Below are 25,449 nucleotides of genomic sequence, written 5' to 3' on the forward strand. Positions count from 1 at the left end.
AAAAACAGGATTTCCACAACTGCCTGTAAGTCAGATCTTGATTTCACTAACTTTAGATTAAAAAAAAACACATTATTTTTGAACGGAGCCAAACAATGTTACCTAGAACTTCCACCCCTGCTGTATTGAATCTGATAGCTTGGGTAGGTTGCTTACTTCGTCCTTCCCTCTTTAGTAAGAACATCAACAAACTCCAAATTAAAGAGAACCTTTCGGCAGTGTGGAAAGTTGTTTAGATGCAAGAGATTTACAAACTGGATCTTTGCACAGATGTAAACTCAAATAGCTAGGTGGTTACTATATACCTGTAACACAGAAACTTTCAAGTGTTAACAGTAGGGGTTTCCCCTTCTTTAGATACAAATTATTCAACTGAGGTCAGCATTTTCTTAAAATTATACAGAAGATAAATGCACGTTATTGTACCTATATCTCTGCCATTTTATACATAATGTTTTCCAGACAGATGCTTACCCTGTTTAATTTCCATGAGAGTTAGTGCTCTTCTGTCTCCGTTCCAACTGTCATTCAGGGCCTTAACAGACATGTGTGAGGATTTATATGCTCACAGCTTTTAGCCATTTTTAAAAGTTAATTTTCGGGGAGGGGGTGGAAATTTTAAGCATCACTCACACCATTTTCTTGACCTGAAATGGCCCTGGGAGAGCCAGTGTTTTAGGGTTACAGGTAGGTTTATCTCAGTGAGGCAAAGAGCAGTTCCTCAGGAACATTTCAGGTCAGGAAAATATGCCATGGGAAGGCTTAAACTCCCTCTCCATGTACCATGGTCCCAATACAAATTGGGGGTGTATCATGCCTAAAAATTAGTTTAAAAATCAGTGAAAGCTCTTAGTTTGGAACTTACAGTACACATGTGATGGGGCGTTCACTTCCAGCTGAAAAGAACCTCTTCTCTTTCATGCCCAGTTATTGCTAAAACCTTATTTTCATCCAAACAACATAAAATGCCTTTAGACTGGTGGATTTTATTCAATGGAATACAGGCTTCTCAGTTCCTTCTGGTACTCTAGTCCTTCTTTATTCCTTTTGTGTTTCTTTCTCTTTTAAACCTTCCTTACAATTCTTCTGAAGAACTTGTATAAAAACTAACTTTCAGACCACACTGTGTTATCCCGTTATCTGCCACAATCCCTCATTTGTCTCCTTCACCAAATTCTAAGCAAAAAGAAACCCATCACATCCTGCAGTGCAGTCAACCAACGTAGGGTGGTTCCAGGCAACAATCAAAAAGACAACTGTTTCATTAATGCTGCAGTAGTGCAATATCTGGTGTCTGAGCAAAGAATAGCTTTCCTCAAAGGAAATAGTTGTACTGGGGGAACTTCACTTCCTCTTAAATGAAGTGCCAGCTCTTATTGCTGGTGCTTCTGGGAACTTCACCCACCCATTTCCTTCCCTTTACAAAGCTCTGTGATTGCACTGACTGGGTATTTCTGCACTGACAGCTTGCTCTGGATAATCCAAGGAGTCAAGCCTTAAGGGAGGACTTCGCAGTTTCATGCATTCCCTCTGCACTGTCCCCCCCCCTCCGGTTTATTTATTTTTGTATTCTGTATGCATTCTGCATCTATAAGCAAAACTCACATTTTTTGAGCTAATTGAATGCCAACCCTTCCCTCCCTCCCGCCCTCCATAATTCTGCAAAAAGAAAGGGGAGGGGGAAATCCAGGCCCACACATGCAAGACTAGTCCTTAAATTTCTGATTCCTTCTTATGTTCTCACTGGCTTTTTAAAGTTTGCCTGAGCAGAAGGACACGTCCTCTTTTGTCTTTGAAGAAGAAGGGAAAGAAAACAGAACAGGGAGGGAACATCATCCTAAAGAGAGAGAGGCAGACACAGGGGAGGGCAGTGGGCAGCCCTTAAATACCCACAGAAAGGATTAGCTATTTGAAAGCAGATGAGAACAAAGAATCGCAGCAAAAGGAGTTTTGGTAGCTGCAGGGCAATAGGGTGCTAGAAGTGGTCTGAATGTAGATTCCTGTAAAACAAATGCAGAAACAAGAGAAAGCCCGACACAAACTGGATGTGAAAGCAGGAGGGAATGCAGAACAGAAAAATAGGACGTACTGAGAAACCGAGGCAAAATACGGGTGCAGAAAGGACCACTGTTGTAGCACCTTCCTGGAGGAATGGAATCTGTGTTTTTCCTTCCTTTCAAAGGTATGTGTATGGACCAGCACTGGAGCAGGATATCATGAAGTACATGAGGGGGAAAGTGGCCCACATTGGCAAGGGGACAAATATGTAGGTCATTATTAGTGCTTAGCTACAGGACAGGTGATGACAGTGGAGCATAAGGGTAGTAGAGAAAAGGTCAACTGTGTGTCCAATGACATCGCCAAACCAAATCAGACAAAGCACTGTGGCAATTCAGATCTCAAATAAATGTATTATGATGGCTCCAAAGCCTCATTAAAAACAGCAGTTTTAAACAAAGCAATTGTGGGTGGGGGTGCAACAATGAGTTTTAAACAATCAAAGCAATTGTGGGTGGGGGTGCAACAATTTTGGAGTAGCGGCATCTGGTTTCTTGGGAATGGATGGATGGATGGATGGATGGTGCAAGTACCAGAAGAAAGGGTTAGTTTGGAAACAATCAGAACCTACTTGCTCTCCTGCCCTCTGTTTTAGGATTATCACAATTTATCCCATTCATGGATTTTCCACCAATGCTAGAGAGAAGTGTTGGAGTTTCAGCTTCTTTGGCAGATGTAGCATTGAAAGCTGCATCCCACATAACTTCAACACATAACTTACAGGCATTCTTTCAGCCTGGTGCTGATCCCCAGAACAATATCTCTATACCCAGTGGCCATAGGAAGAGAAAGAGAAGGCAAAAGGTTAAAAAGCAACAATTAAAGGACAGAAAGTGTATAGCACCCATTATTCTCTGGCAATATCCTACCCAAATCCTCACAAAGTTAGACACTGCTTTGCTTCCATCACAGCGTTCTCAGGATGGTGTGACCACAATGGTCTTATGTGGGTATAGTGGTTAGAATGCTGGACTAGGTTCTTGCAGGCTCTGATTCAAATCTACATTCTGCCATGAGGTTCCCAGGCTGACCTCGGGCCAGTACCTCTCACTCAGCTTAACCTACCTCATGGGGCCATTGTGTGGTGAAAATAGGGAAGAGAGAACCATGTATGTGGCTCTAAGCAGACAGAAGGGCGGGATAAAAATACATCACTTCCCTGTCTTGTCCGGCATCACATCAGTGACAGCCTGAGAGCCCGAATTCAGGCAATGCCTATTTTGATGCAGTACCTTCTTTCCTCTCCACACTGTCCCTGGCACTGTCCTTAATTTGCATGATCCAGACCCTTGCCTCTCCAGGAAACACTGCCTGAGTACTGTGAATATAAACGTATGGACACATTTTGCCTCATTAAGCTAGAGTCAGTAACAGCCTAATGGAGCGAATCACTGAGCTAGGCACTGACTATCAGTGCAATCCTAAATAGAGTTATACCATTCTAAGGCCACTGACTTCAATAGAAATAGAAAGGTGTAATCTGTTTAGGACTGCACTGTAAACATCTATTTTGCTACATCAGTGGTTTTTTGTCTGTTTCATCTGGCTTTTGCAAGTTCTAAAAGGGTTTGTGTTTGCTTTTGACAGACTAGAAATACATGTCAAGTTATAGTTAAAAACATGATTAAGCACGGACTCTTAGTAAAGGAAAAAGTGTAATGTTCATTAAAATAGAGAACGACATTTCCAAGGACACTGAACAGTCTGTGGTATACTGCAGAAGAGAAAGGAGGTGAAGAAGGTTGTAAAGATTAGAGCTTTTATAACCTGATTTTGAATTATGAAAATTAATCTTCAGAACATACCTGGATTTTGCAAATGATGGAACATTTTCCAACCTGTATTTCCCGATCTGTTATAACGGTACAAAGAATGACTTTTTCACACTGAAGGAAATGCATGTCAAATTGTTGGCTTTAGCAGTAATTGAAGAGTACCTGGCTTGGGAGTACTGAAAAAAGATTTTTTCCTCCAAAGCTCACACATTTTTAATTTTTATTTCAAATATGTCTAGATTTTTGGGAGGCCTTGCAGACAGCCTTAACTTTCTTTTCTTGGGGACAGCCAGTCGTCCATTATCGAAGTGTGACTTTTTACAGTTGGCATTGCATTGCTTTGGATTATATCGAGTTGTGGTCTGTCACACAGAGCAACTGACCCCACGTAAGACACTTATCAGTACACCACCTCGCCTCTCCATTGATAGAACCACAACACAGTAGCCAGTGTTTCCTGTACCACCCGCAAACTGGTGCATATGCCTTTTTATTACAGTTTTCTAGCCAAATTATCCCCAAACTTCTTTCAGGTAGCTCTACGTGTTATGACTTTTCATTTAATTGGGTGAAAACACTCTGTATAAATAAAATAAAAAAGCTCCCTGCAGCTACCAGACTGTAATGACTGCCAGGCACTAAAAAAAGGCTTGCTTGCATCCCCTAGCTACAGGTTCATAATTCAAATTCTATAAACAAAGACACCTTGTATTTCTCCCCTTCCCCAACCTTGGGGGCAGGGAAAAGAGGAGAGTGAAGGGGAACATTAGAAGCTTTGGCAGAGCTGCAGATAATTTCATAGCGTATAGTAGGTGTATAATAAATGTGTAATACATATACAGTGGCAGGAGGGTTTGCTAAGGGCATAGACAACCAGCCTCCCTATCCCTTAGGACTGGGATGGGCTGACTTCAGACTTATGTGATCTGTTTATTTTCTCTTAACTAGTATCCTTGTGTCCGCCAGTGTGTTTTAAATGTACAAAGCAAGAATGCCTACTCAGGATCCCTTAACTGTCAAGGCAGAGGTGATCCATGTTAAAAGCACTTTCACAGGAGAATATAAATGCCTTAATAGATCAAGGGCCATCTGGTCCAGATTTATTTTGCATTGTTTTTAATTATTTATATTGAATTTTATCTTGTGCCTTTCTATAAAAGATGCAACCAGTTTCAGTACATATTTTTATCTCTGTCACATTTTAATTATGATTTTTAAACTATAACTCCAAAGAGGCACAACAAAATCAAAAACACACTAAAGAAGTCCATTGTTAAAGGATGTACCCATTACATACGGTACAACTGAGCATGAAAACAAGAATATCGACACTCAGCTAACCTAATTCTACTTCTAATTATTCTGTTGACAGTTCCATCCTTATGTCTATCACATTTTTAAATCATACCCTTTCTCCCATGGAGTTTAAGGTAGTGTATGTAGTTTTCCTCTCCTCCCTTGTATCCTCACAATAACTCTGTGTGGTAAACTATGCTGACAAATGTGTGGCCCAAGGTTACCCACTGAGGTTCATGGCTGAGTGGGGATTAGAAAGTTAATTAATTGTTCAAATTAACAAATTTTACCACAATGTTTACTTTCTTTTTAGTATTCTTGGGGGGGGGTATGAAAACCAGTAAGGGCAATTGTGCTTCCCACTGCTGCTATGCCCCCTCCCACCCTTAACCTCAACATTCTAGACTGAGGTCAGGAAGTTTTGGCTGGAAGGAGTCATCATGAAGGGCAAACCAGAGTGATGTCAGTGGTTTGTGCCCTCACACTGGCATCTTTTGGTTAAAAGGGAGGGAGGGGAGTAATGTACAAGTGCAGCAAATAATACAGTCTCTCCTGTCAGGAGTCAGGACCAGTGTTCCCTCTAAGCTGAGTTAGTGTGAGCTAGCTCACAGTTTTTTAGCCTCCGGCTCACACATTTTTGTCCTAGCTCAGGAAGGAGGGCTCCAGAACAAACTAACTTATGCAGGAGCCAAATTGCTCACTCACAACTTTAATGCCAGTAGCTCACAAAGTAGAATTTTTCCTCACAAGACTCCACAGCTTAGAGGGAACATTGGTCAGGACCATAAAAAGGTAGTATAAAGGGCAAAGTAGCTGAGCAGTGGAGGGGGGTTGTAACGCCCCAGTTTTGAACTGAAAAGGTTTAGCTGCAAGCTTTGAGCTCCACCTTATTAATTGTTAACAATAATTTTTGAAAGGACATGGCCAGGAGTGGGAGGAGTGATGCTAAATGGGCTAAATTTAAAGCAGGATGCGATAGCACAAGATCAAAGACGTAGCAATTCTGACGCCATCCTTATAGAGTATGTTAACATTTTTCTAGAATATCTTCCACCGGCCTGACCAGCATATCTTCCCCATGCATGTCCCACCACGTTCTTGCTAACAGCCCAAACATGCTCATAACAGTCTTCAGCAAGTTCAAGATCAGTACAAGTTCAAGATCCGCATGCGGGGAGGGCGGGGTATAAATGCAATGAAAGAAAGAAAGAAAGAAAGAAAGAAAGAAAGAAAGAAAGAAAGAAAGAAAGAAAGAAAGAAAGAAAGAAAGAAAGAAAGAAAGAACCATCATTTCAGTGTGGAAGGCAAAGAGCAAAGGCTTATGAAGCCAACCACTGCTTTTGGTTGTTATTCCTCTTCCAGGCCTTTCAGATTTTCTAGGCAGCTCAAGATTTCTTGCCAACCTTGCATTTCTAGGAGGGAACAAAATATTAGAAAGGGAAAATAGCAAGAAAGGAGAAGAATATGAAAATATGACTTCTGAGCTCAGTTCAGTTCCAACAGAAATAGCAAACTATTTCATGTATGTGTTTTAACCAAAAGGATTCTGGCAGCAGCAGGGATCAGTTTCCTTCTCCTAATGGGGGTTCCCCTTTTCTGTTTGGTTTAACTGTATAGAGAAAGTAGGAAAACAAAGTAAAATATGAGAGGTCAGAGATCTAGAAAAGATGCCAGTGGACTGACACGCACACACAAACATGCAGTCTGGACCTTTGTTTAATTTGTCCTACCGCGTCCCCAGAATTGCTTCCCATGACAACACATACAGTCTGTGATCATGTAAACAAGAGCAAAGTTATGTGCTTCTACAAGGGGTATTCAGGAATGCATGGGTACTGTTCACACATGCTTTATACCCGTTTCTATATTTTCCTTCCTGTGCATGCAAATAAACAGCAGAGAGAAGGCCAGTTTAATGCCACCAGCTGACATTTCCCCAATAATAATATATCTATATCTATCTATATCTATCTATATCTATCTATATCTATCTATATATATAGAAAACTGTGTGGAGAAATGTTAACGTGAACTTTGTGTATGCATGCTTAAAACAGAGTCATGGCTGTACTGTTTGTAGCTGCTGCAATAATGGAAACAGCAGTGGTTATTTTCACACCTCCCCCTGTAATACCAATGTTCCTCTGTGCACTCACATACCAAGCACCACATGTCCCACTGTTCATACATGTGAACTCTGCTTAACAGTGCTTTTTGGATTGTACCTGAAATGTTCCATTAAAATCAATGTCTGCTTCCAAGTAAACATGATTTCTCCAGCTGGTTCCCTTGTCTGCTTCTTTCCCCTCCCCTTTCCCTTATATGCTTTTTAAATTTTCTTCTACTCTCTATTAAGTATTTACTGACAGAGCAGTGTAACTTTTCACACTAGTTCTCCACATGCACAACTGGGCAGGATAAAAGCTCTTTCCAAGCCCAGCAGGCTGGACAGTTTTCCTTCCCCTCCCCTTCTTCCCTAGGGTAGCCCTGGGAAGATTGCCTCCCTCTCCATCTCTCTTTCCATCACTCCCTTCACTTCCTTGAGCCTCCATCCCCCTCAGTGAATGTCCAAGGCACGGAATCTGACTGCTCAAATTCTTGAACATCCCCCCCTCTCCTCCCCTCCTTCACACTCAAAGGAAGCTCTTTCTAGACAACTTGAATCTAATATCCATGGATCCAGCCTGTAAGAAGTTGCCTGTCACCTTGATCCAGTGTATGGGATTTGCTTTTCTCCTCCTCCATATCGTCTCTGTCGAAGCTGACGGTGAGTTCTGCTTGATTTTTTTAGTTGCTACTGCTGCCTGTGGAATCCCCAGAACTATATATTTCATGTAGCACAGTAGAAAAAAAGTTTAGAGAAATGTATTTTGGTTATTTTAGGTTCAGAAATGTTGGAGTCATCACACAGACTGAGAAGCTCAACTGAAGGGGGGGAGAGTAAAATTATGTTAGCAAAAGGAGGTGGACTTTCTCGATGCTATGTGAGGAAATCCAGAATTCACAGCCTTATAGGATAAAACCGCAATACATTGAGTGTAGTCTCGTATTCTGAAATATTTCCCAAACTACAGTGCAGCCTCCTAGATTTCTACAGACATTGATTTGAAAGCAAGGCAGTATTTTCACAAAGGAAAAAAAATAAATCAATGGGTTGTACTGTTTCTTGGAACTACAGAACAGTTTACCTATCATTCAAAGAATACTTACATGCAATTGTGTAAACCCTTTCATGAGCTATGTGGTCTTGGTAACCCCTCTCAAAACTTTAATAAAGCCCCGGTGACTCCATTCTGGATTTTTCCCCATTAGAGAGGGGTCTCTTCCAAGACAGGAATCAATAGTCTCCTTTTCCTTTTACACAGGCACACGTGTTGCTAAATCAAATGTCAGTCTACTGCCTCTGCTGTGGTTGATTAGAATGAAACTCTGGATGAAAGAGACAAAAACAGTTTAGTGGACGTGTGGTAGACACTGAAATGGATTTAGGCATTTCCCCTTTAGAATACCTCACATACACACCCTTTTTAACATCTAAATAAGTTTGTATTCAAGCTGCCTAACAAGCTGCTGATTGAGTGGTATGGAGTGGGGGAGAAGGGTTTTGTAGGGACAGAGCATAGATAAACCAGGCAAAATATTTCATTTACTTTAACTTTGAAACTTATTTAATTCCACATTTGCATCTGCCCCCAATGCAAAAAAAGAGATTTATTCTTGATTTTAATTTTATTCTGCTTCACAGTGAAATTCAGAATATATAAGCTGATGCTATATTTGGTAAGCACATTATCTACGTCAAAATCTACTGCTAGATCCAGACTTTTTAACACCAAAACATTTGTGTCTCTTTGCTATCATAACCTTGTAATCTGGATTGTCTACTATATAAAAGGCTGTTCAGCAGAGACTGTGATGACCTCATTGGTTCCAACAGAGTTCATTTTATGCAGGATAAGATTCCAGGGTTCCCAGAATTCTTTAGCAAGTGAAATGCTCCTTAATGAAAAGTTCTGTGATGCTCAAAAGCTTGCACACTCTGCTGCCAATCTGTTAGTCCAGAAAAACAGATAAGACATCTTTGTACTGAAAGTACAGCTAAAGGCAAAAGAACAGCTAGATATCAAAATCTGCATCTTTTCACAGCTTTATGGAACCACATGCTGTTACCATTACAAGAAGAACGCTTTAGTCCCCCTCCTACCCCTGAATTCATGCTTCAAGCAAAAAATGCAATTCCTGACAAGTTTGATCAATTAATTGGTGTGTGTTTTTTATAAAAACTGTCCAAGGAACTGAATGAGATGTATGAAAAAGTTCCCATGAAAAGTTCTCAAGAAAATGAATGACTTTTTGCTCTGTTAAGGGTATTAGGCAGGAGCTTGGGAGTTTTTATTTCTCTTAACATAAGAACATAAGAGACGCCAATGTTTCTAGGATCAGTGGTTCTAGAACTTCATCTTAGATGGATGTGAGAGCGTAAATTGGTATATTATGGAATCTTTCTAGCAGTTTTATAATTTGATTATCGGATGCTTTCTAAGATATACTGCAATTCTGATATCCGTACTTAATTTCTGTGAAATCAGTGGAAGTTACTCCTTGGTCAATATGCTTAATTATTCTTTTAGTGATTCTAGCCAGGACCAGTTGCATTGGAATAAATGGGATCTTATAATAAGCCCTATTGATTTCACTGGGACACAGTAATATGTAATTAATGCTTTGTCTAAAACTGCAGTCTTTAACACACTTGTTAGAGTTAGTAGTAAGTCCTATTGCACTCAGTGGAATATATTTCTAAGTAAACATTATCAGGGTTGTATTAAATGGTTACCCTCATGTACAGGCGTAAAACAAAAGCTGCCAAACATTTGGGATACATTTTATTTATTATTATTTCCCTTCTTTTCTGCCATGATTGGCTCTCAAAGACTTTGTGATATGTTTTCTCTAGGATGCACCTTTAACTTAACATACAACTTATTACAATGTAAATAGATCAAGATAGGTATCTGTGGTAGCAGCAGTAGAAAAGAACAAGAGTCCAGTAGTACCTTAAAGACTAACAAAATATGTGGCAGGATATGAGCTTTTGTTAGTCACTGCTCACTTCTTCAGATATCTGAAGACTTCTTCAGATTCTTCAGTTATCTGAAGAAGTGAGCAGTGTCTCACTGAAGACTTCTTCAGTTATCTGAAGACTTCTTCAGTTATCTGAAGAAGTGAGCAGTGACTCACAAAATCTCATACCCTACCACATATTTTGTTGGTCTTTAAGGTGCAACTGGACTCTTGTTCTTTATTGCAATGTGTAAGCTAAAAAGGAGACCCAGATGCCTTATTAGAGTTACAAAACTTTTAGTCTGAACATCTTCTGTTCTGATGAAGCCACAAGATGTGTTCTTCTGTTACAGCTAAAAGTTCATGATGATGTATGTAAGGGCCAGAGGATCTCCCTTAAGGTGAATTCACTAAATCTAATAGTAATCTGGTTGGCCCTTCTGTGGATCATGAAAGCTGCACAACAGGGCCACCCACAGACAAGGTAGGGTTCGCTACATACTTGGGGGTCTCTCCAGGGATGCAGAAAAATATCACTTTGTAAATTAACAAAAGGTGGAGCAGGGGAAGCCTGACTTGAAGTAGATATGCTCCAGAGACAACAGAATGTTGAGAGCAGCTGAGCTGAATTAAAAGGGGGGGGAGTGTGTTAGTCACGGGGAACAAGCTCGTGAGACCCTAGAGAGTCCTGCAGAGGGAGACTTTGATGGTGGAACAGGATGTTCAGATAATTTCACCCTTTTCCCAGCTTGGTAAAGCTAACCATAAATTGGCTGACCCCCATTTTTATTTTATTTATTTTATTGGACTTGTATCACACCCTCCCCGCAAGCAGACTCGGGGCGGGTTCCATCAGTACACTATATGATACAATTTAAAACAACTGTAAAACAACACATTTAAAACAGCATGGATAATAAAACACGTACAAAATTTGGTCAGATTATCAGTAACTTAGATGGGACAGAATGTGGGTTCCTAGGTGGCTATTTGGATCCAGGCCACTGATGGGAGATCAACCGGGGGGAATGGGACGTCTCCTGCCTCAACCAAAAGCCCGGTAGAAGAGCTCCATCTTACAGGCCCTGAGGAATTGTAATAAATCCTACAAGGCCCTGATCTCATATGGGAGCTCATTCCACCAAGTGGGAGCCAGGGTCAAAAAGGCCCTGGCCCTCGTTGAGACACGTCAGACGTCCCTGCAGCCAGGGACTACCAAAGTGTTGATTTGTAGACCTCAGTGCTCTACGGGGCTCATATGGGGAGAGGCGGTCCTGAAGCCCCACAGACCAGGTAGGCCCTCTAGCTAGTTGGAAGACCCCCCCCCCCCCGGTATTCAGGAACACATGACTTTGTGAATTAACCAACAGAAAGGGGAAAAATCCTTTAAAACTGTACTGATAAGGAGTAAATATGCTCCAGGAAAGATACTGCCCAGAGCAGTTGAGTGTCAGTTAAATTTTAAAAATAATTGGGGAGGAGAAGTCAGCCTGTGCCAGCCTCTGGGAGCTTAGAGAATTCTGAAGGGAATATTTGGGGATAGGATTTCCAGATTTTTCCTTCTATTCCTGCAATTCTCAGCATGTACAATGCTGAGATTTATGTTTTAGTGTGGCTCAGGATTTTTATAAGCACAGTGTGAGTCTTGTTAATGATGTCTGGACAAGGGGTCAGACTAATGGGTTCTCTAAAGGCGTGTTTCCAGCTTTAAAGTTTTACTGTATGCCTTATTTGAGTTACTAGAGATTACTACAGAGTTACGGGAAAAGATTAAATGCAAAAATCACACTGTGAGGCCATATACTCTGTTATCTTAGAAGATTTTGTGCCAGACCTGAATGGGATTTATTATTTCTGTGTGGTGGGGTGCATGCTCCTATTGTTAACAAAAAGTGCTCAGTTTTGTCAATGTTGTAAGAACATAAGAAGAGCTCTGATGGATCAGAACAGTGGTCCATCTAGTCCAGCATCCAGTCTCACACAGTGGCCAACCAGTCCCTCCCAACAGCCAACAGCAGGGCATAGAGGCCGAGGCCTTCCCCGATGATAAGACAAATAGTGCAAATGAAAGAATCTTTACTGATTGTATAACCCCTACGTGTTTTACATGCAGCTTCGTCAGGAGGAATTTTCCAGATTCTTTTTAGATCCATTCCTGTACATATGGATCTAAAAATAATCTGGAGGATTCCCCCTGAGGAAGCTGCATGTGAAACGCATAGGGGTTATACAATCATTAAAGAATCTTTCTTTTGCACCATTTGTCTTCTCACCTTAGTTTTGTCTCCATGCAGCCCCCTTCAGAGGACTAGTGCCCGTGAACATGGAGGTTCTCTTAGTCACCATGGCTAGAAGCCACTGATAGACCTATCCTCCACAAATCAGTCTAATCCCCTTTTAAAGCTGTGTATTCCTGTGGCCATCACTACCTCCTCTGGCAGCAAATTCCACATTTTAATCACTCTCTGTGTAATGAAGTATTTCCTTTTGTCCATCCTAAATCTACTTTGTCCATCAGCTTCATTGGATGCCCTCAAGTTCCAGTATTCTGAGAGAGGGAGAAAAAGTTGTCTTTGGCAACTCTCTCCACCCTGTGCATAATTTTATAAATTATAAATTTATTATATAATTATATAAGTTTAGAATTAGTCTAAGTAATACTATAAATGGCATGCAATTGTACTGGTGAAACTAGAACAGAACAATTAAATTTTGATTCTAAGAGTCTTGTAGAAACATTTTTTTGCAATTGCTCTGATTCCAGAGAATAAAAAGGGAGAGAGAGAGATTTCCAGTCTTTCTGTGTGTGAGGGAAAGGATCTGGCCCTGCGATCCCTGTGGCTAGGAGACAGCAGGGCTATTTTTGGGCAGGAACGCACAGGAACGGAGTTCCGGCTGGCTCCCAAGTTGGCCACGCCCAGCAGGAACTCATTAGCATAATAGGCCACACCCAACAGCAGAAACTCATTAGGACTGGCTACATTAGGGGTGTGTGGCCTAACATGCAAAGAAGTTCCTGCTACAAAAAAGCCCTGGGTTTTGACAACAAACAAGGTACAAGCAAAAGGTGGGTGTGGCTGGATAACCACACTTCTGGTAACATGGGGGTGCGGCCTAATGTGCTGATAAGCTGTGCTGTCAGGGGTGTGGCCTAATATGCTAATGAGTTTTGTGGTTGGGTGTGGCCTATTATGCTAATGCGTTCCTGCTGGGCTTTTTCTACAAAAAGAGCCCTGGGAGACAGCATTCACCTTACTGCATTGCCAGGCTACATCCTGGGGCTGGTAAAGGGTCAGATCAACTGGCATAGTTATCTAGTTCTGGCATACTGTTGTCTACTTCTGGCAACCAACATGCGGTAACAGGATCCTGGCAGGTGATCACTGCATATTGTTTTACCCATTTACTAATTTATTACTTTAGTTATTAAGAACAATTATATCCCACCTTTCCTTGTAGTTCAAGGCAGCTTACAATAACAGTTAAGAACATTTTCAGTTCGAACCAAAATAAAATCTCCCCTCACCTGCCTTAAAACTGCCTGCTGTTCAACCCCCCTCAAAAGCCCTGGCAAACAAGCAGATCTTGCAGTGCCTCCTGAAGATCTTTAGGAGGGGGTCCCCCTCACCTCTTCAGGGAGTCCATTCCAGAGAGCCAGAGCCACGATGGAAAAGGCCCAGGCTCTGATCAGTGCCAGACATGCCACCCTAAGTGGTGGGACAAGCCAACAGATGGCTGCCTGGTGACTGTATTTGGCACACAGTGACAGGACACATGGAGGGAGATGGTCTTTCAAATACTGTTTTACCCAATCCCAGCTCCTGGAAACTGCAGTCTGGTATGGTTGCCTAGGAGTTCCAGGTAGGCAATGCAACACTGTTGATGTCCCTTTGTCCTCATGCTCCTCTTCCAGCTGCAGCCTGGATTTGGCAGGAGCCACTGACCAGATTGAGGAGGAACAACCTACATACTGGGGATAGCCTAAACTCGATCATCTGGAGTTTGCACTTGGAATTCCCAGGGATCCTGCCATTACTGCCACTTAAAATTCTGAACATAAAGTCATCAAGCCTTATTCTGTGCACAGCGTAGACCCTGAGGACTGGAAACAAGGGTGGGCAACAACATACTCAACCTTGTACATATAGGGGTCTCCACTTGTGCCCTTTGTGTGCAGGATCGAAGGATGAACTGTCCCATGTATGTATCCATACATTTTGTTGTACCGCTGTGATGTTGTTTAAGAGAGTATAAATTTTAAAGTTTCAGATTTCATTTGGGATTGTTTACAAAAAGCTTTCTTGCTTTTAGCCCAAGGGGTCATGAATGACACATCTGCCGCACAACACAGAGCCTTTATAACATAATAGATCTTTACTAAACAGCTGTGATTCAAATCCAGGAGAGCTACATTTTATTTTATCCCATTCTGTTTTTGATTTCCTATCTTTAAGCTCTTTTGCCTCAGCAGCCAGAGCTAGCAATTCCAATTGCCGTCTACTTGGCACAGCAAACAGTTTGCCTGCTTTCAAAGATCCTCCCAGTGAACCAGTTGCCTGAGTTTTAATCCAGTCAGATGGAGTTGATCTTTTATTTCTTTATTTTTACTCATACCCTGCCTTTCTTCCCAATGTGGAGTCAAAGTGGCTTACATCATTCTCCTCTCCTCCATTTTATCCTAAATTAAACTGAATTATCTACACAAGTGCTTGAATTTAGACATACACAGCTCTCTGCAAAATTGCAGCTGTAACAAAAAATAAAAGATTATCTTTTACTGTAAGCATACAAATATCAATATATTTATTTACAAGAGATCTAATTACCAATTACCTTTAAGAGATAAGTCATAGGAGAAACTTATGATGTCATAGGACATCCATCAAAAGTTAAGCACAGTATTTTGTCCCACTGATTTCAAATGTAGAGATCATGTGCTTAGCACTCGCATTTAAATCAATGGGAATTGCGCACAGTTGTCATAGGGAGCAAGATGGCTTTGTTTCTAGAATTTTACAAATTAAATGGGCTTAATGTTATGATTATTTTCCATCGGCACAAGAAATCTTCTGAGGGGATGAAGTGATTTTTGATTATTTCCTGTCCCACTGCATGCCACCACATAAAATCCAGAACTGTTTTAGGGTAGGTTTTTTTTTGGGGGGGGGGATTTACTGGTACCGGGTGGGCTCTCCCACATGCTATGTGTCCTGTGTGGGGAATGGTGGAAATCAGTGCAACCTTATGTACTCATGTATACCAGCACTTTAAAAAAAATATTTACAAAAACACTGCAACATTTGAGAGTGGGGGTCTGGAACAAAGGGGCTTTGGTAAGCTATAGGAAAAAGTGATGGGGGAAAGTTCCGTTCTATGAGCACAACCAGGGCTCTAGTCGGGGGGGAGCTCTCAGGTACGGAGCTCCGGAAGAGAACCTCTAGGGGGCGGGGCGGTCACGTGGTGAAGCCCCGCCCCCTTCTTTACCCCGCCCTCTGCTTCGATCCTCATTCCGTTTGGGAATGAGGATGAAGCAGGAGGGTAAGTAGCCGGGCCTTCTGACACACTTCCGGTGATGTCAGGGGGTGTGGCCTTCTGTCACTTCCGGTGATGTCAGGGGGCGTGGCATATGCAAATAAGTTATGCTAATGAGTTATGCTAATGAGCTCCGGCAGCTCTTTTTCTACAACAAGACCCCTGAGCACAACCCATTATTTCTTCATTTAGAAGAGAGAATAAACATCTTAAAATACGGAAGCATATAATATATGATCAAATCGTAGTTTGATCTGTACTTTTGCACCTAAGAAAATAGCAACATTATTATGAAAGCAGTTGAAAATTTACACTTAAAAAAAATTTGCCTGAAAGAAATATAAAAAAACATATAATGGAAATGTTTGTGTCCAGTGAGTAACCAAACAGAATAACTGAGATAGCTTTAAGAGAGTGGCATGTATCCAGCCACACAGTTCCAAAGAGTAATGGCGCTTAAGTATTGGGATGTTTGGGTAGTAATGTCCACCAATTCCTCCTTTCATTGCAGATCCCAAGTTTGTCCCTGATACTGTTCCTTGGGGGTCTATTGAAGCCCAAAGAACAAAATTTCGAGGGGGGGGTGCTCAGAGGATTGCAGTTTGAGGAGGATGCAGGAAAGTCCTATTTTACAAAGTCCATGTATGACTGGAGTAATTCGAGTTTCAAGAAATATTTCACTTGTTTTCTTGGTGACCATGCTATGTGTGCAGAAGGCAGAATCACATAGGTAAGGCGATCACTTTGGAATTAGACAATAGGCTCTCGTACTATCTGAGTTACTCTGAACTGCAGAATGAAAGTTTACTTATAATACCTTGTTGGGTGCACACCTGTAAATATGAACATGGGATTTTTTTTATTTACATGCAAACAGAGATCACAGTACAATAAAATCTAGTCTTGAAGATGCCAGAGACTCCAACAGACCTATCACCAAGCCTACGCATGATTAAAATTAGATCACTATGTTTATTAGGTATTAGGTTATTACGTATGATTACCAAGCCTACATATGGAAAATAAGTGTCTTTAAATTAAGTGGGAATTGCTTCTTAGTAAATGATCATAAGATTTTAATCTAACACACCTAAAGATATCATCTAAGCCTATCAGAAGACACCATTAGTTCTCTGAATCGAAGGCTTATAAAATTGTTGCACATCTTATAATTGTGCGTACCTTGCCTTGCAGGTAAACTGTTTGCCCTTGGACCCAAGACCGGTTCTCAAAGTCTGGATTTAGCAATGGCACAGCAATCATGTGCTGCTGTAGGAGCTCATTTAGCCAGTGCAGAAGAACTGAGGAGAGCCATCTGGTATTGTTCCTTTGCTGTGTGCACCAGAGGCTGGCTGGCGGATGGCACCATTGGGTAAGGAGAAAAGAAAGAATGAAAAATCATCTGGGCACTATGTAATTTTATAAATGAGGCATTATGCTTATATATCATTTTGTATCTGAAACAAAATACTCAGTGCCGGACTCAGATCAGTTAAGGAGCTGCTATATTGATTATCACTCGATGCAGAGCCTAGCTTGGTCACAAGCAGCGTGCATTGTCTCCACCCATCTGAGTTGCTTTCCAGAACAGAATATCCTATCACAGTGCAGAGACCTCCAGGGTGCTCTCTTAGTTTGCAAGCCCTGTTCCATTTTGCCCCCCACCAGCCACACCAGCCCTAGACATAGGGTTGCCAGCCTCCAGGTGGGGCCTGGGGATCTCCCACTTTTACAACTGATTTCCAGCTCCCCTGGAGAAAATGGCTGCTCTGAAGGGTGGACTCTATGGCATTGTACCCTGCTGAGGACGCTCCCCTCCCCTCCCCTCCCCAAACCCCACCCTCTCCTGGATCCACCCCCAAAGTCTCCAGGTATTTTCCAACCCAGACCTGGCAACCCTACCCAGATAGACAGGCCTTCTTTGGCAAAGTTGGCCAAAGGCCCTCCAAAAGCTGGAGCCAGTGCATGAACTGAGGTTGCGAGAGACTGTTTTACAATACACTTCATTTGAGCAAAACCAGCCTTTTAGTTCTGATTTTCATCTAGATGCAAAGGCATATCTGTGTCAAGTCATATATTACTTTTAACTTTCGTTTTACATAGCATGTGTTTTAAAGCACAACAGTTTAGGTTTGGGGCTTGGACACAGAACAGAAAGGCATGGGAAGTATACCATCAGTTGAAACTCAGTGTCTGCAGCCACTACGTTCTATTAGTGGCACCTCATTAGTAAGGTCACACTACATGCTGTAGCCCTATTCACTAGTTACAGTGAATGAATGTGTATTTTTTGTACAGTACCATGTATAACTTGTGTACAGTGTACACTTGATTTTTAAAAAATCCGTGAGTTGAGTAATTCTCACGTTACATTCAGTGCATGGACAGCTGAATGTGTGATACATTTAAATCCACATTTATCTAGTTGTTGATCCCTGGTTTCATTTGTAAAGTGAATATGTGTTGGCTCTTTCTCACAAAGAGATTATCCTTGTGGATTCAGGTTGTATGCACTGTATGTTCACTGTAACATGTGAACAGAGCTAGTGTTAATCATGCATAGTTTTCCCTCCTGTCAACTTTGGATAGCTTTAGGAAACCCCTGCCTCTCCATATCCATTCCCTACAGGAAACTGGGGTAATAATGTTAGGAAGTCTTGTGAGCTAGTTGTAATGATTCCTCAGATACCACAGCTGGTTCCACATGAATCATTTAATACATAGTTCACTAAAATTTAATTGACCATAAAGATGATGCTGTAGTTAACCTGCTGCATTCTGGTGTTTTCTGCACTGCTTTTCTGTTTTTGAGACCTCATTTAAGGCCATTCTTTTCTGCATAAAACACAATTTGCACTCAAAGACAGTCAAAATGCTACCAAAGCTTCCTGGGGGTAATGTCTCTTTAAAAAATACAATTTCTTTCAACTTTCACTCTGATCCATTATTTCAAACAGCACTCCTGAATAAATGCTTCATTGTCAGCCATTGCTGGAGGCTTAAGATTTTTAAAATAGACTTTATAGCAAACCAAGTCATTGAATTCTTTTAGTTTTAAAAAAGTTAAAAGGTTTTTATGTAATTGTGTTATAATGATAATAAAAAATATAAAAAGAATAGTAACTATAACTTGCTTATTCCAAACCCTCCCCAAGAATTTATTCATGAATGCCAGGAGAGAACCAGCAAGTCCTTAGAAAACAATTATTAGCCTGGAAAAAAAGGAACAAAAGAAAAATTGCAGGAATAAGTGCGACCTTTGCTGTGGGGATTACTTCCAAGTAAACTTATAGTAGGATACTGTCCATGGGATTTATTTTTATGGGTTGTATATAATCTCTTATGTGCTATGTAGAACCCCTGTTCCAATTTCACCTGCAGTTAAATGAGGAAAAAGAACAACTGAATAGTGCAAAAAGGTTGTGTGAAAACAGCCTATGGGCAAAACAGTTGGATCACTTGGGAAAAGCACTATATAAATACAAAGCTATTATCAGGACTCCCCTTGGGTCAGACAGACCCAGACCCAGGACGAGAATCCTCATCTGAGGATGACTAGGTCCAGGACTTTTTTTGTGGAAAAAGCCCAGCAGGAACTCATTAGCATAATACACCACACTCATCAGCAGGGGACCATACTAGGGCATGATCAGGAAACCCAGAAGACATCCAACAACACTGAACCTCCTCCAGTCCCCCTGGATTCGGAGGCATCTGTCAGACCTGCTTCGAAGGCTCAGCTTGCTAACATGCCAGATTCCAGGGTAGCCACCCCCCTACCTTGTAGCCCCAGATTCTGGACCACCAGACCCCCACGTTCTACCCCCACTCTATGAGAATAATAGAGATGGCAAGCCCACAAGGAGGCAGTCGAAACAGTGACAAAGCACCAGGCTAGCAGCTTCTGTTCCAGGTACTCAGACAGATCGTTGCCTACGTGCATATAGTGCTTTTCAGGATTGAGTAGCGATGAAGCTCTGGCCTGATAGAAGCTCAGGAGAAGTTGGGGCTTCTCCCTATATAAGCCCTGGGCTAAGCAGAGGGTCTTGTTAATTCAACCAATTAATGTGGGCAGTACACTCCTGTGCTAATTGTGATCCTGGACTTAGCTGCACCCTAACCTCAGAATTCTTTGGATGATGAGACCCTGTTCCCAGTTAGCCTTGATCCCGAGGCATCGGAAGACCGCTTCTAGTCCCTACAGCTAAAGTCAGAACAGCTGCACTATATAAATACAAACTCAGACCTCTCTTCCACAATTCTAGTAATTTGGCTGAATGTTCAACAGGCCAAGCAAGCCCTATTTGCTTTATGAATTCGGCTGTTAGATGTTAAAAATGAAGGGAGAGGAAGGTGTTCAATGTCTAATCATACTTCAAAAGAAAATACAGTGATTCTGAAAGGGAGGAAATCATTCCAACAGTACCCTGAGAATTTTCACTTGGCTGACATGTTTCCCTTCCACTGAAAGACAAAACACCTGGCTACCACACATCAGCCCAATATGCAAAGTAATTTTGTTCCATGTACACATTTCTAAAGAGTTCTTTCAGATGCATTTGTTTTTGCAGTATGTTTAAAATGTCACCCACCTGGTAAAAATCCTACGATGCTTAAAATATACATAAGCCATATTCAATAACTAGGACAACACACCGGCAAGTGTAGGTGTAAGGAAGGATGGTGCCCTCAGTATAACTCACCTTATAAAAGGCTTTAAAAAGTCTACTTCATTAACATACACTCAGATAGTATAATATACTTATGAATCAAGACAGTATCCCGTTGTCTGGGATACATTCATGAAAGTAAAATGGCCCAGATGAAAGGCAGAGTCTGGGCTTCAAAGGCAATTGGCCTTCAAATGGTGACTTCTTCAGCTCAAATGTGGAAAGATACCTGGCCTAAGAGAGAGTTGTTAAGAGATAAGTATGTTGCGGTTCTTCCAGAGCACCGGTAACATCCATGAGAAAACCCTAGGTAAAGAATTTAGGCTCCTGAGATCTTCACCTTTCATTTTTTAAAAGAGCAGCGTGTTTATAAAGCTTATGCTTATGAAGATATGCTTTTAAATAAGTGACATGATACAAATAATAAATCAAGATGCTGAGAAGGTAAAAGAAGTGGCTGCAACTACACAGAAAGTGAAGAAGAAAGTGCAAAAGGTGGAAAGGAAACAAATCTTCATGGAAGATCAACTGTTGCAAGTCCAAATGGAAAAGGCCAATATGATCCTTTGTTTCCAGGGCGTGCCAGAGAACAGAGAGGAGAATCTTAAAGAAGTGATGAGTGAACTGCTAGCCCCAGTGACAGAAATGAAGGCAGAAGTGTTGCTTAATGATATGGACGTGGTCTATAGATCATATTCAGGATACATTAAGAAAAATAAACTGCCTGGGGAAATTGTGGTTAGATTCTCGAAGAGGCATGTCAGGGATGCAATCCTGAAATAAAGAAAAATAATCTGCCTGGGGAAATAGTAGTAAGATTCTCGAAGGCATGTCAGGGATGCAATCCTGAAAGCGGTTGCTGGAACACCCCTGAAAGCAGGGGAAAAGCAGGGGAAAATACTAAAGGATATTCCATCTGAAGTAAGACAACGGAGAAAGAAGTATAAAGAACTCGTGCTTTTTCTTCAGACAAACTCAATTGGATATAAATGGCTATTTCCAGAAGGTGTCACTTTCAAGATTAAAGACAAAAAAGAAAAGATTGACTCTGTTCTGAAAGCTCAAGAATTCCTAAGGGTTCAGCTGGGAAGGCCAGAGGATGGGAAAAAAGAAGAGGACAGCAAGTCCAGCGGCGAGCTAGACACTGGTTCTTCCGGAGAGGACTCTCTGTCTGAGCAAGGGGCGGCAGCCCCAAAAAGTCCTTACAAGCTGCGGAAGAGAAGGGGAAAGGAGAAGTAAAGGCTGAAGGACTCTGAATTTTGCCTTTGAGACTTTTGTCATGGGATGATTGGGGGTACTGTTGCTAGACAGTTAAATCTAAGCTTTAAAGAAAAAATGCTATAAATGTTTGACTCAGTTTATAAAGGGATCAATGATGGGAAGACTTGATGTACCTAAGCTAGTTGGAGGATCTCCTCTCTTGGGGTTTTAGTTAGTAGTGGGTTCTTTACTTTATCCCATATATGTAGTTTCCCTTCCCTTTTTTTCTGTTGTAGTTTAGTGATAAAAAAATAATAAAAAATCCCCTCCGGGGGCTCAAAAAAAAAAAGATATGCTTTTAAACACGTGTGTGATGTAGGCTTAAATGTCAGACTCCAGAGGTGAGGCTGAATAATATTTCCAGTGGGTAAGGGTGGGTGCTTTAGTGCCTGACTAGAAATGTAGTTATGCAAATTTGCTTATTTCTCAGAGTTTATGCAGGTCTCAGAACAAAGCTGTTCTTGGTTCATTGGCTGGAAAATGTACACTGAACGCCACAGTATTTGCTGGTTTTAAGATTGGTGCTACTACATTTTCAGCTTGCATCACCCTTCTTTCTGTCTCCAGCCAGAATGGAAACATTCCACTTTCTTTTCATGTAAGCAGCCGCCCCCACACCTAACTGGAAGCTCACAACCTCATTGGGTTCTTGGCCAGAGCCATCTCCTAACACTGTAATATTTCTGGTTCACAGATGAGGATGATCAAAATGAACAATAGCTTAATAATACAAAGAGCAACTAAAACATCTTATGCAGCCCTCTCTAAGCCTTGTTCTAGAACTATGGTCATAGGATACTAGGCCAGGTCCACAATATACCGATTCCTTGATAAATGATGCATTCTAGTACTGCATCGGCTATAGCAGCCAAGACACATTAAAGACATATTACCATTTCCTAAATTGTCACATAGCATGGTCTGATCCCATAGTCATCAGAATCCAAGCATATAGGGCAGAATGATCCATAAATCTAAGACTTATTGCACCATATTTGTTTACTTTATTTGTACTTCTACTTTTATTGGCTAAATCCCCCCTTTTTTACAAGAAAAAGAGGTTACTTTTTAATTTTCCTTCAACTCCTTCAAAACCAACAGAAATATGAAGATGATGATACTGAATCATTTAGCGGTACTATAAAGAAGGGACTTTTCCTAGCTTGATTAATTATTTCCTGAATTGTTTCCATGGCTTGGGCATCCAAATGGGCTTTGGGATTTCTATCAACTCACGACTAAGAAAGAAAGAAAGAAAAGCCTGTGTTAGGTGTGATATGAAGATATTTCAACAGTAATGCTGAATAAACAGTGCAGAAATGTCCAAGTGGGTGTTGACTAAACCAGAATTAATATCCTTCATTTCCCCCAAAATTTATTGAAAATGCAGTCTTGTATGGTTAAAATGGCACCTATGGATTCTGAAATAGCAAGGCTTCTGTTCATGAATAACATATATTTCATTTTCGTCTGGATTATAGCCAAGTATAAAATAATTTCTAATGTAATCTATCATTGGTATATTCCTTGTAGGGCTGGTTCACACAAGCAACTTGTTTCTCCCTTAGATCTCAATGCTCGATACAACATGCTTAAGCCTGTGCTTGGTTACGATCATTGTGTGTAAAGATCTGATCCTGATAACACATTGATTCAGAATTATGACTGGCAAGCCTTGACAAGCAGATTATATATAGAATAGGCACCTCAGTGAAGCCCTCTGTATTGTTCCTGCAGGATCTGTAATATGTATAATTGTTTTTATGATGCAAAATATCACCTGACGTTGAATTTTAGCCCTGCAATTGATAACATGTAAATGTGTTATAACAGCAATGTTGCTGTGAAGATCAGCAAGTAGAAATTAAGACAGGAAGCCTAGTAAGCACAACACTACTTTTCTTCCTGTACAAATTACAGTATGACACAGTTTTTGATGTCTACCAAAAGGACTCAATATCTTTAAATAGTTTCCACAGATTTTCTTTTGAGCACAACAAACTTCTGCAGCATGGGCATCTCAGAAACAAGGCTGCCTCTGCAAAGCAATAAACAAACAAATAAATGACTATTTAAAAAACCCATTGTGCAGGTGGCAGATGAACAGGGGAAATTTGTCCAATTTGTCCAACGTACAATTTGTCCAATGTACAATTTGTCCAAACTCAAAACATTCCCAGCAGGGGCTATTTTCAAGGGTAACCTTTCTGGAAGATCAGTGGTCTCAGAATTCACCTTACTTATCAATGTCACCGCATCAGGAATTCTGAGCAAAATTTACAATCAATAGGGGGGGAAAGAAACATTATTTCTCCTTATAAAAGACTAGGCAGGGCCCCTAATGGGGTCATAATACGGTCATAATTGCCTTCATTATTTTCCTGTGCTCTTCTGTTCTCAGTATGGTGGCCACGGGAGGAAAACAATATTGGATTTTGTGGATCAGTTATTAGCTTTAATTCAGTTGTATTCTTTGTAGGGTTGCCAGATCTGGGTTGGAAAATACCTGGAGACTTTGGGGGTGGATCCGGGAGAGGGCGGGGTTTGGGGAGGAGCCTCAGCATGGTAAGGTAAAGGTTTCCCTTGCTCGAAAGCCAGTCGAATCTGACTCTAGGGTTGCAGTGCTCATCTCCGAAGAGCCAGCGTTGTCTGAAGACATTTCCGTGGTCATGTGGCTGGCATGACTAAATGCTGAGGCGCATGGAATGCTGTTACCTTCCCACCAAAGTGGTCCCTATTTATCTACTTGCAATTTCTTGCTTTCGAACTCCTCGGTTGGCAGGAGCTGGAACCAGAGACGGGAGCTCATTCCATCATGCGGCACTCGGGTCTTGAACTGCTGAACTGCAGACCTTCCGGTCCGCAGTTCAGTGTCTTAACCACTGAGTTAATGGTACAATGCCATAAAGTCCACCCTTCAAAGCAGCCATTTTCTCCAGGGGAACAGACTCTGTCAGCTGGAGATCAGTTGTAAAAGGGAGAGATTTACTAGGGATATTGGGATGATTCAGACATACAGAAGTAAGAGGAGGGAGAAGAAACACAAGTGACTTACTCTTATTTAATTGATGTGGGTAATAGGACTCCATAATTCATCTACCCTAAGATAGATCCCTTGGAATTTGTGGATCTTCAGGCCTCACATCATGTCAAACATTACCTTTGCTTATGCTTCCCCCAATTCTTTGTAATGTATCTACCTATTCATAGTCAGTGAACTATATTAGCTAAATTGTATTATACCAAAGAGCAGGCTTTTTATTTTAAGGCCATTTTTGTTTTGATGTGTTATAGTAATACAAGATGAAAAGGAATACATTAAAACTGTACTTTAATTTTAGCAAGAAATTGTAGCTTTTAGTTATTAAAGCATAGCATACTGAAGATTATTTAAAAAGACACCTATTTGAGGTTTTGATCATATAGTTATGATATAGTTAGCCATTTAGACTGTGAAAAGACAAGTGAATTATCAGTTGAATACTTTTAACACCCCTGATTATAACTCACTGGGTTACTCTAAGAGCCACACTCCTGGAATGGATCTTTTCCAACTGCTTGCAAGCCCCCTGTACAGTACACCCTTTGAAAAGCTGCTCATGTGGGTTATAGGGCCCCTGGTGAGAGATGCCATGCTTGGACTGCATCGGTGGGGGGGAATCCACAAAAATCACTGGCACTGTCCTGCATGAATGGAAATGTTTTCATTCACAGAAAGAAGGGGAACTGGATCCAGTGCATTGTGATTCTTTTGTCTGTTTTTTTTGTGTGTGTGTGCTTTCAGTCACTACATA

The 25,449-nt window shown here is 41.1% G+C and overlaps 1 protein-coding gene across 1 annotated transcript in view; it reads left to right on the top strand.

Moving 5' to 3' along the window:
* The first annotated feature begins 7,670 nt into the window (after nt 1-7,670).
* SUSD5 (sushi domain containing 5) overlaps nt 7,671-25,449 on the top strand; it is a 34,729-nt gene continuing 16,950 nt past the window's right edge. Inside the window, exons 1-2 of the mRNA XM_015427291.1 lie at nt 7,671-7,896; nt 16,920-17,097. Coding sequence (XP_015282777.1) covers nt 7,803-7,896; nt 16,920-17,097 — 272 coding nt within the window. The 5' untranslated portion in view covers nt 7,671-7,802. The remainder of the gene's footprint in view (nt 7,897-16,919; nt 17,098-25,449) is intronic.

The sequence above is a fragment of the Gekko japonicus genome, unplaced genomic scaffold (assembly GCF_001447785.1).
Source record: "Gekko japonicus isolate JY-2015 unplaced genomic scaffold, Gekko_japonicus_V1.1 scaffold272, whole genome shotgun sequence".
NCBI lineage: Eukaryota > Metazoa > Chordata > Lepidosauria > Squamata > Gekkonidae > Gekko > Gekko japonicus.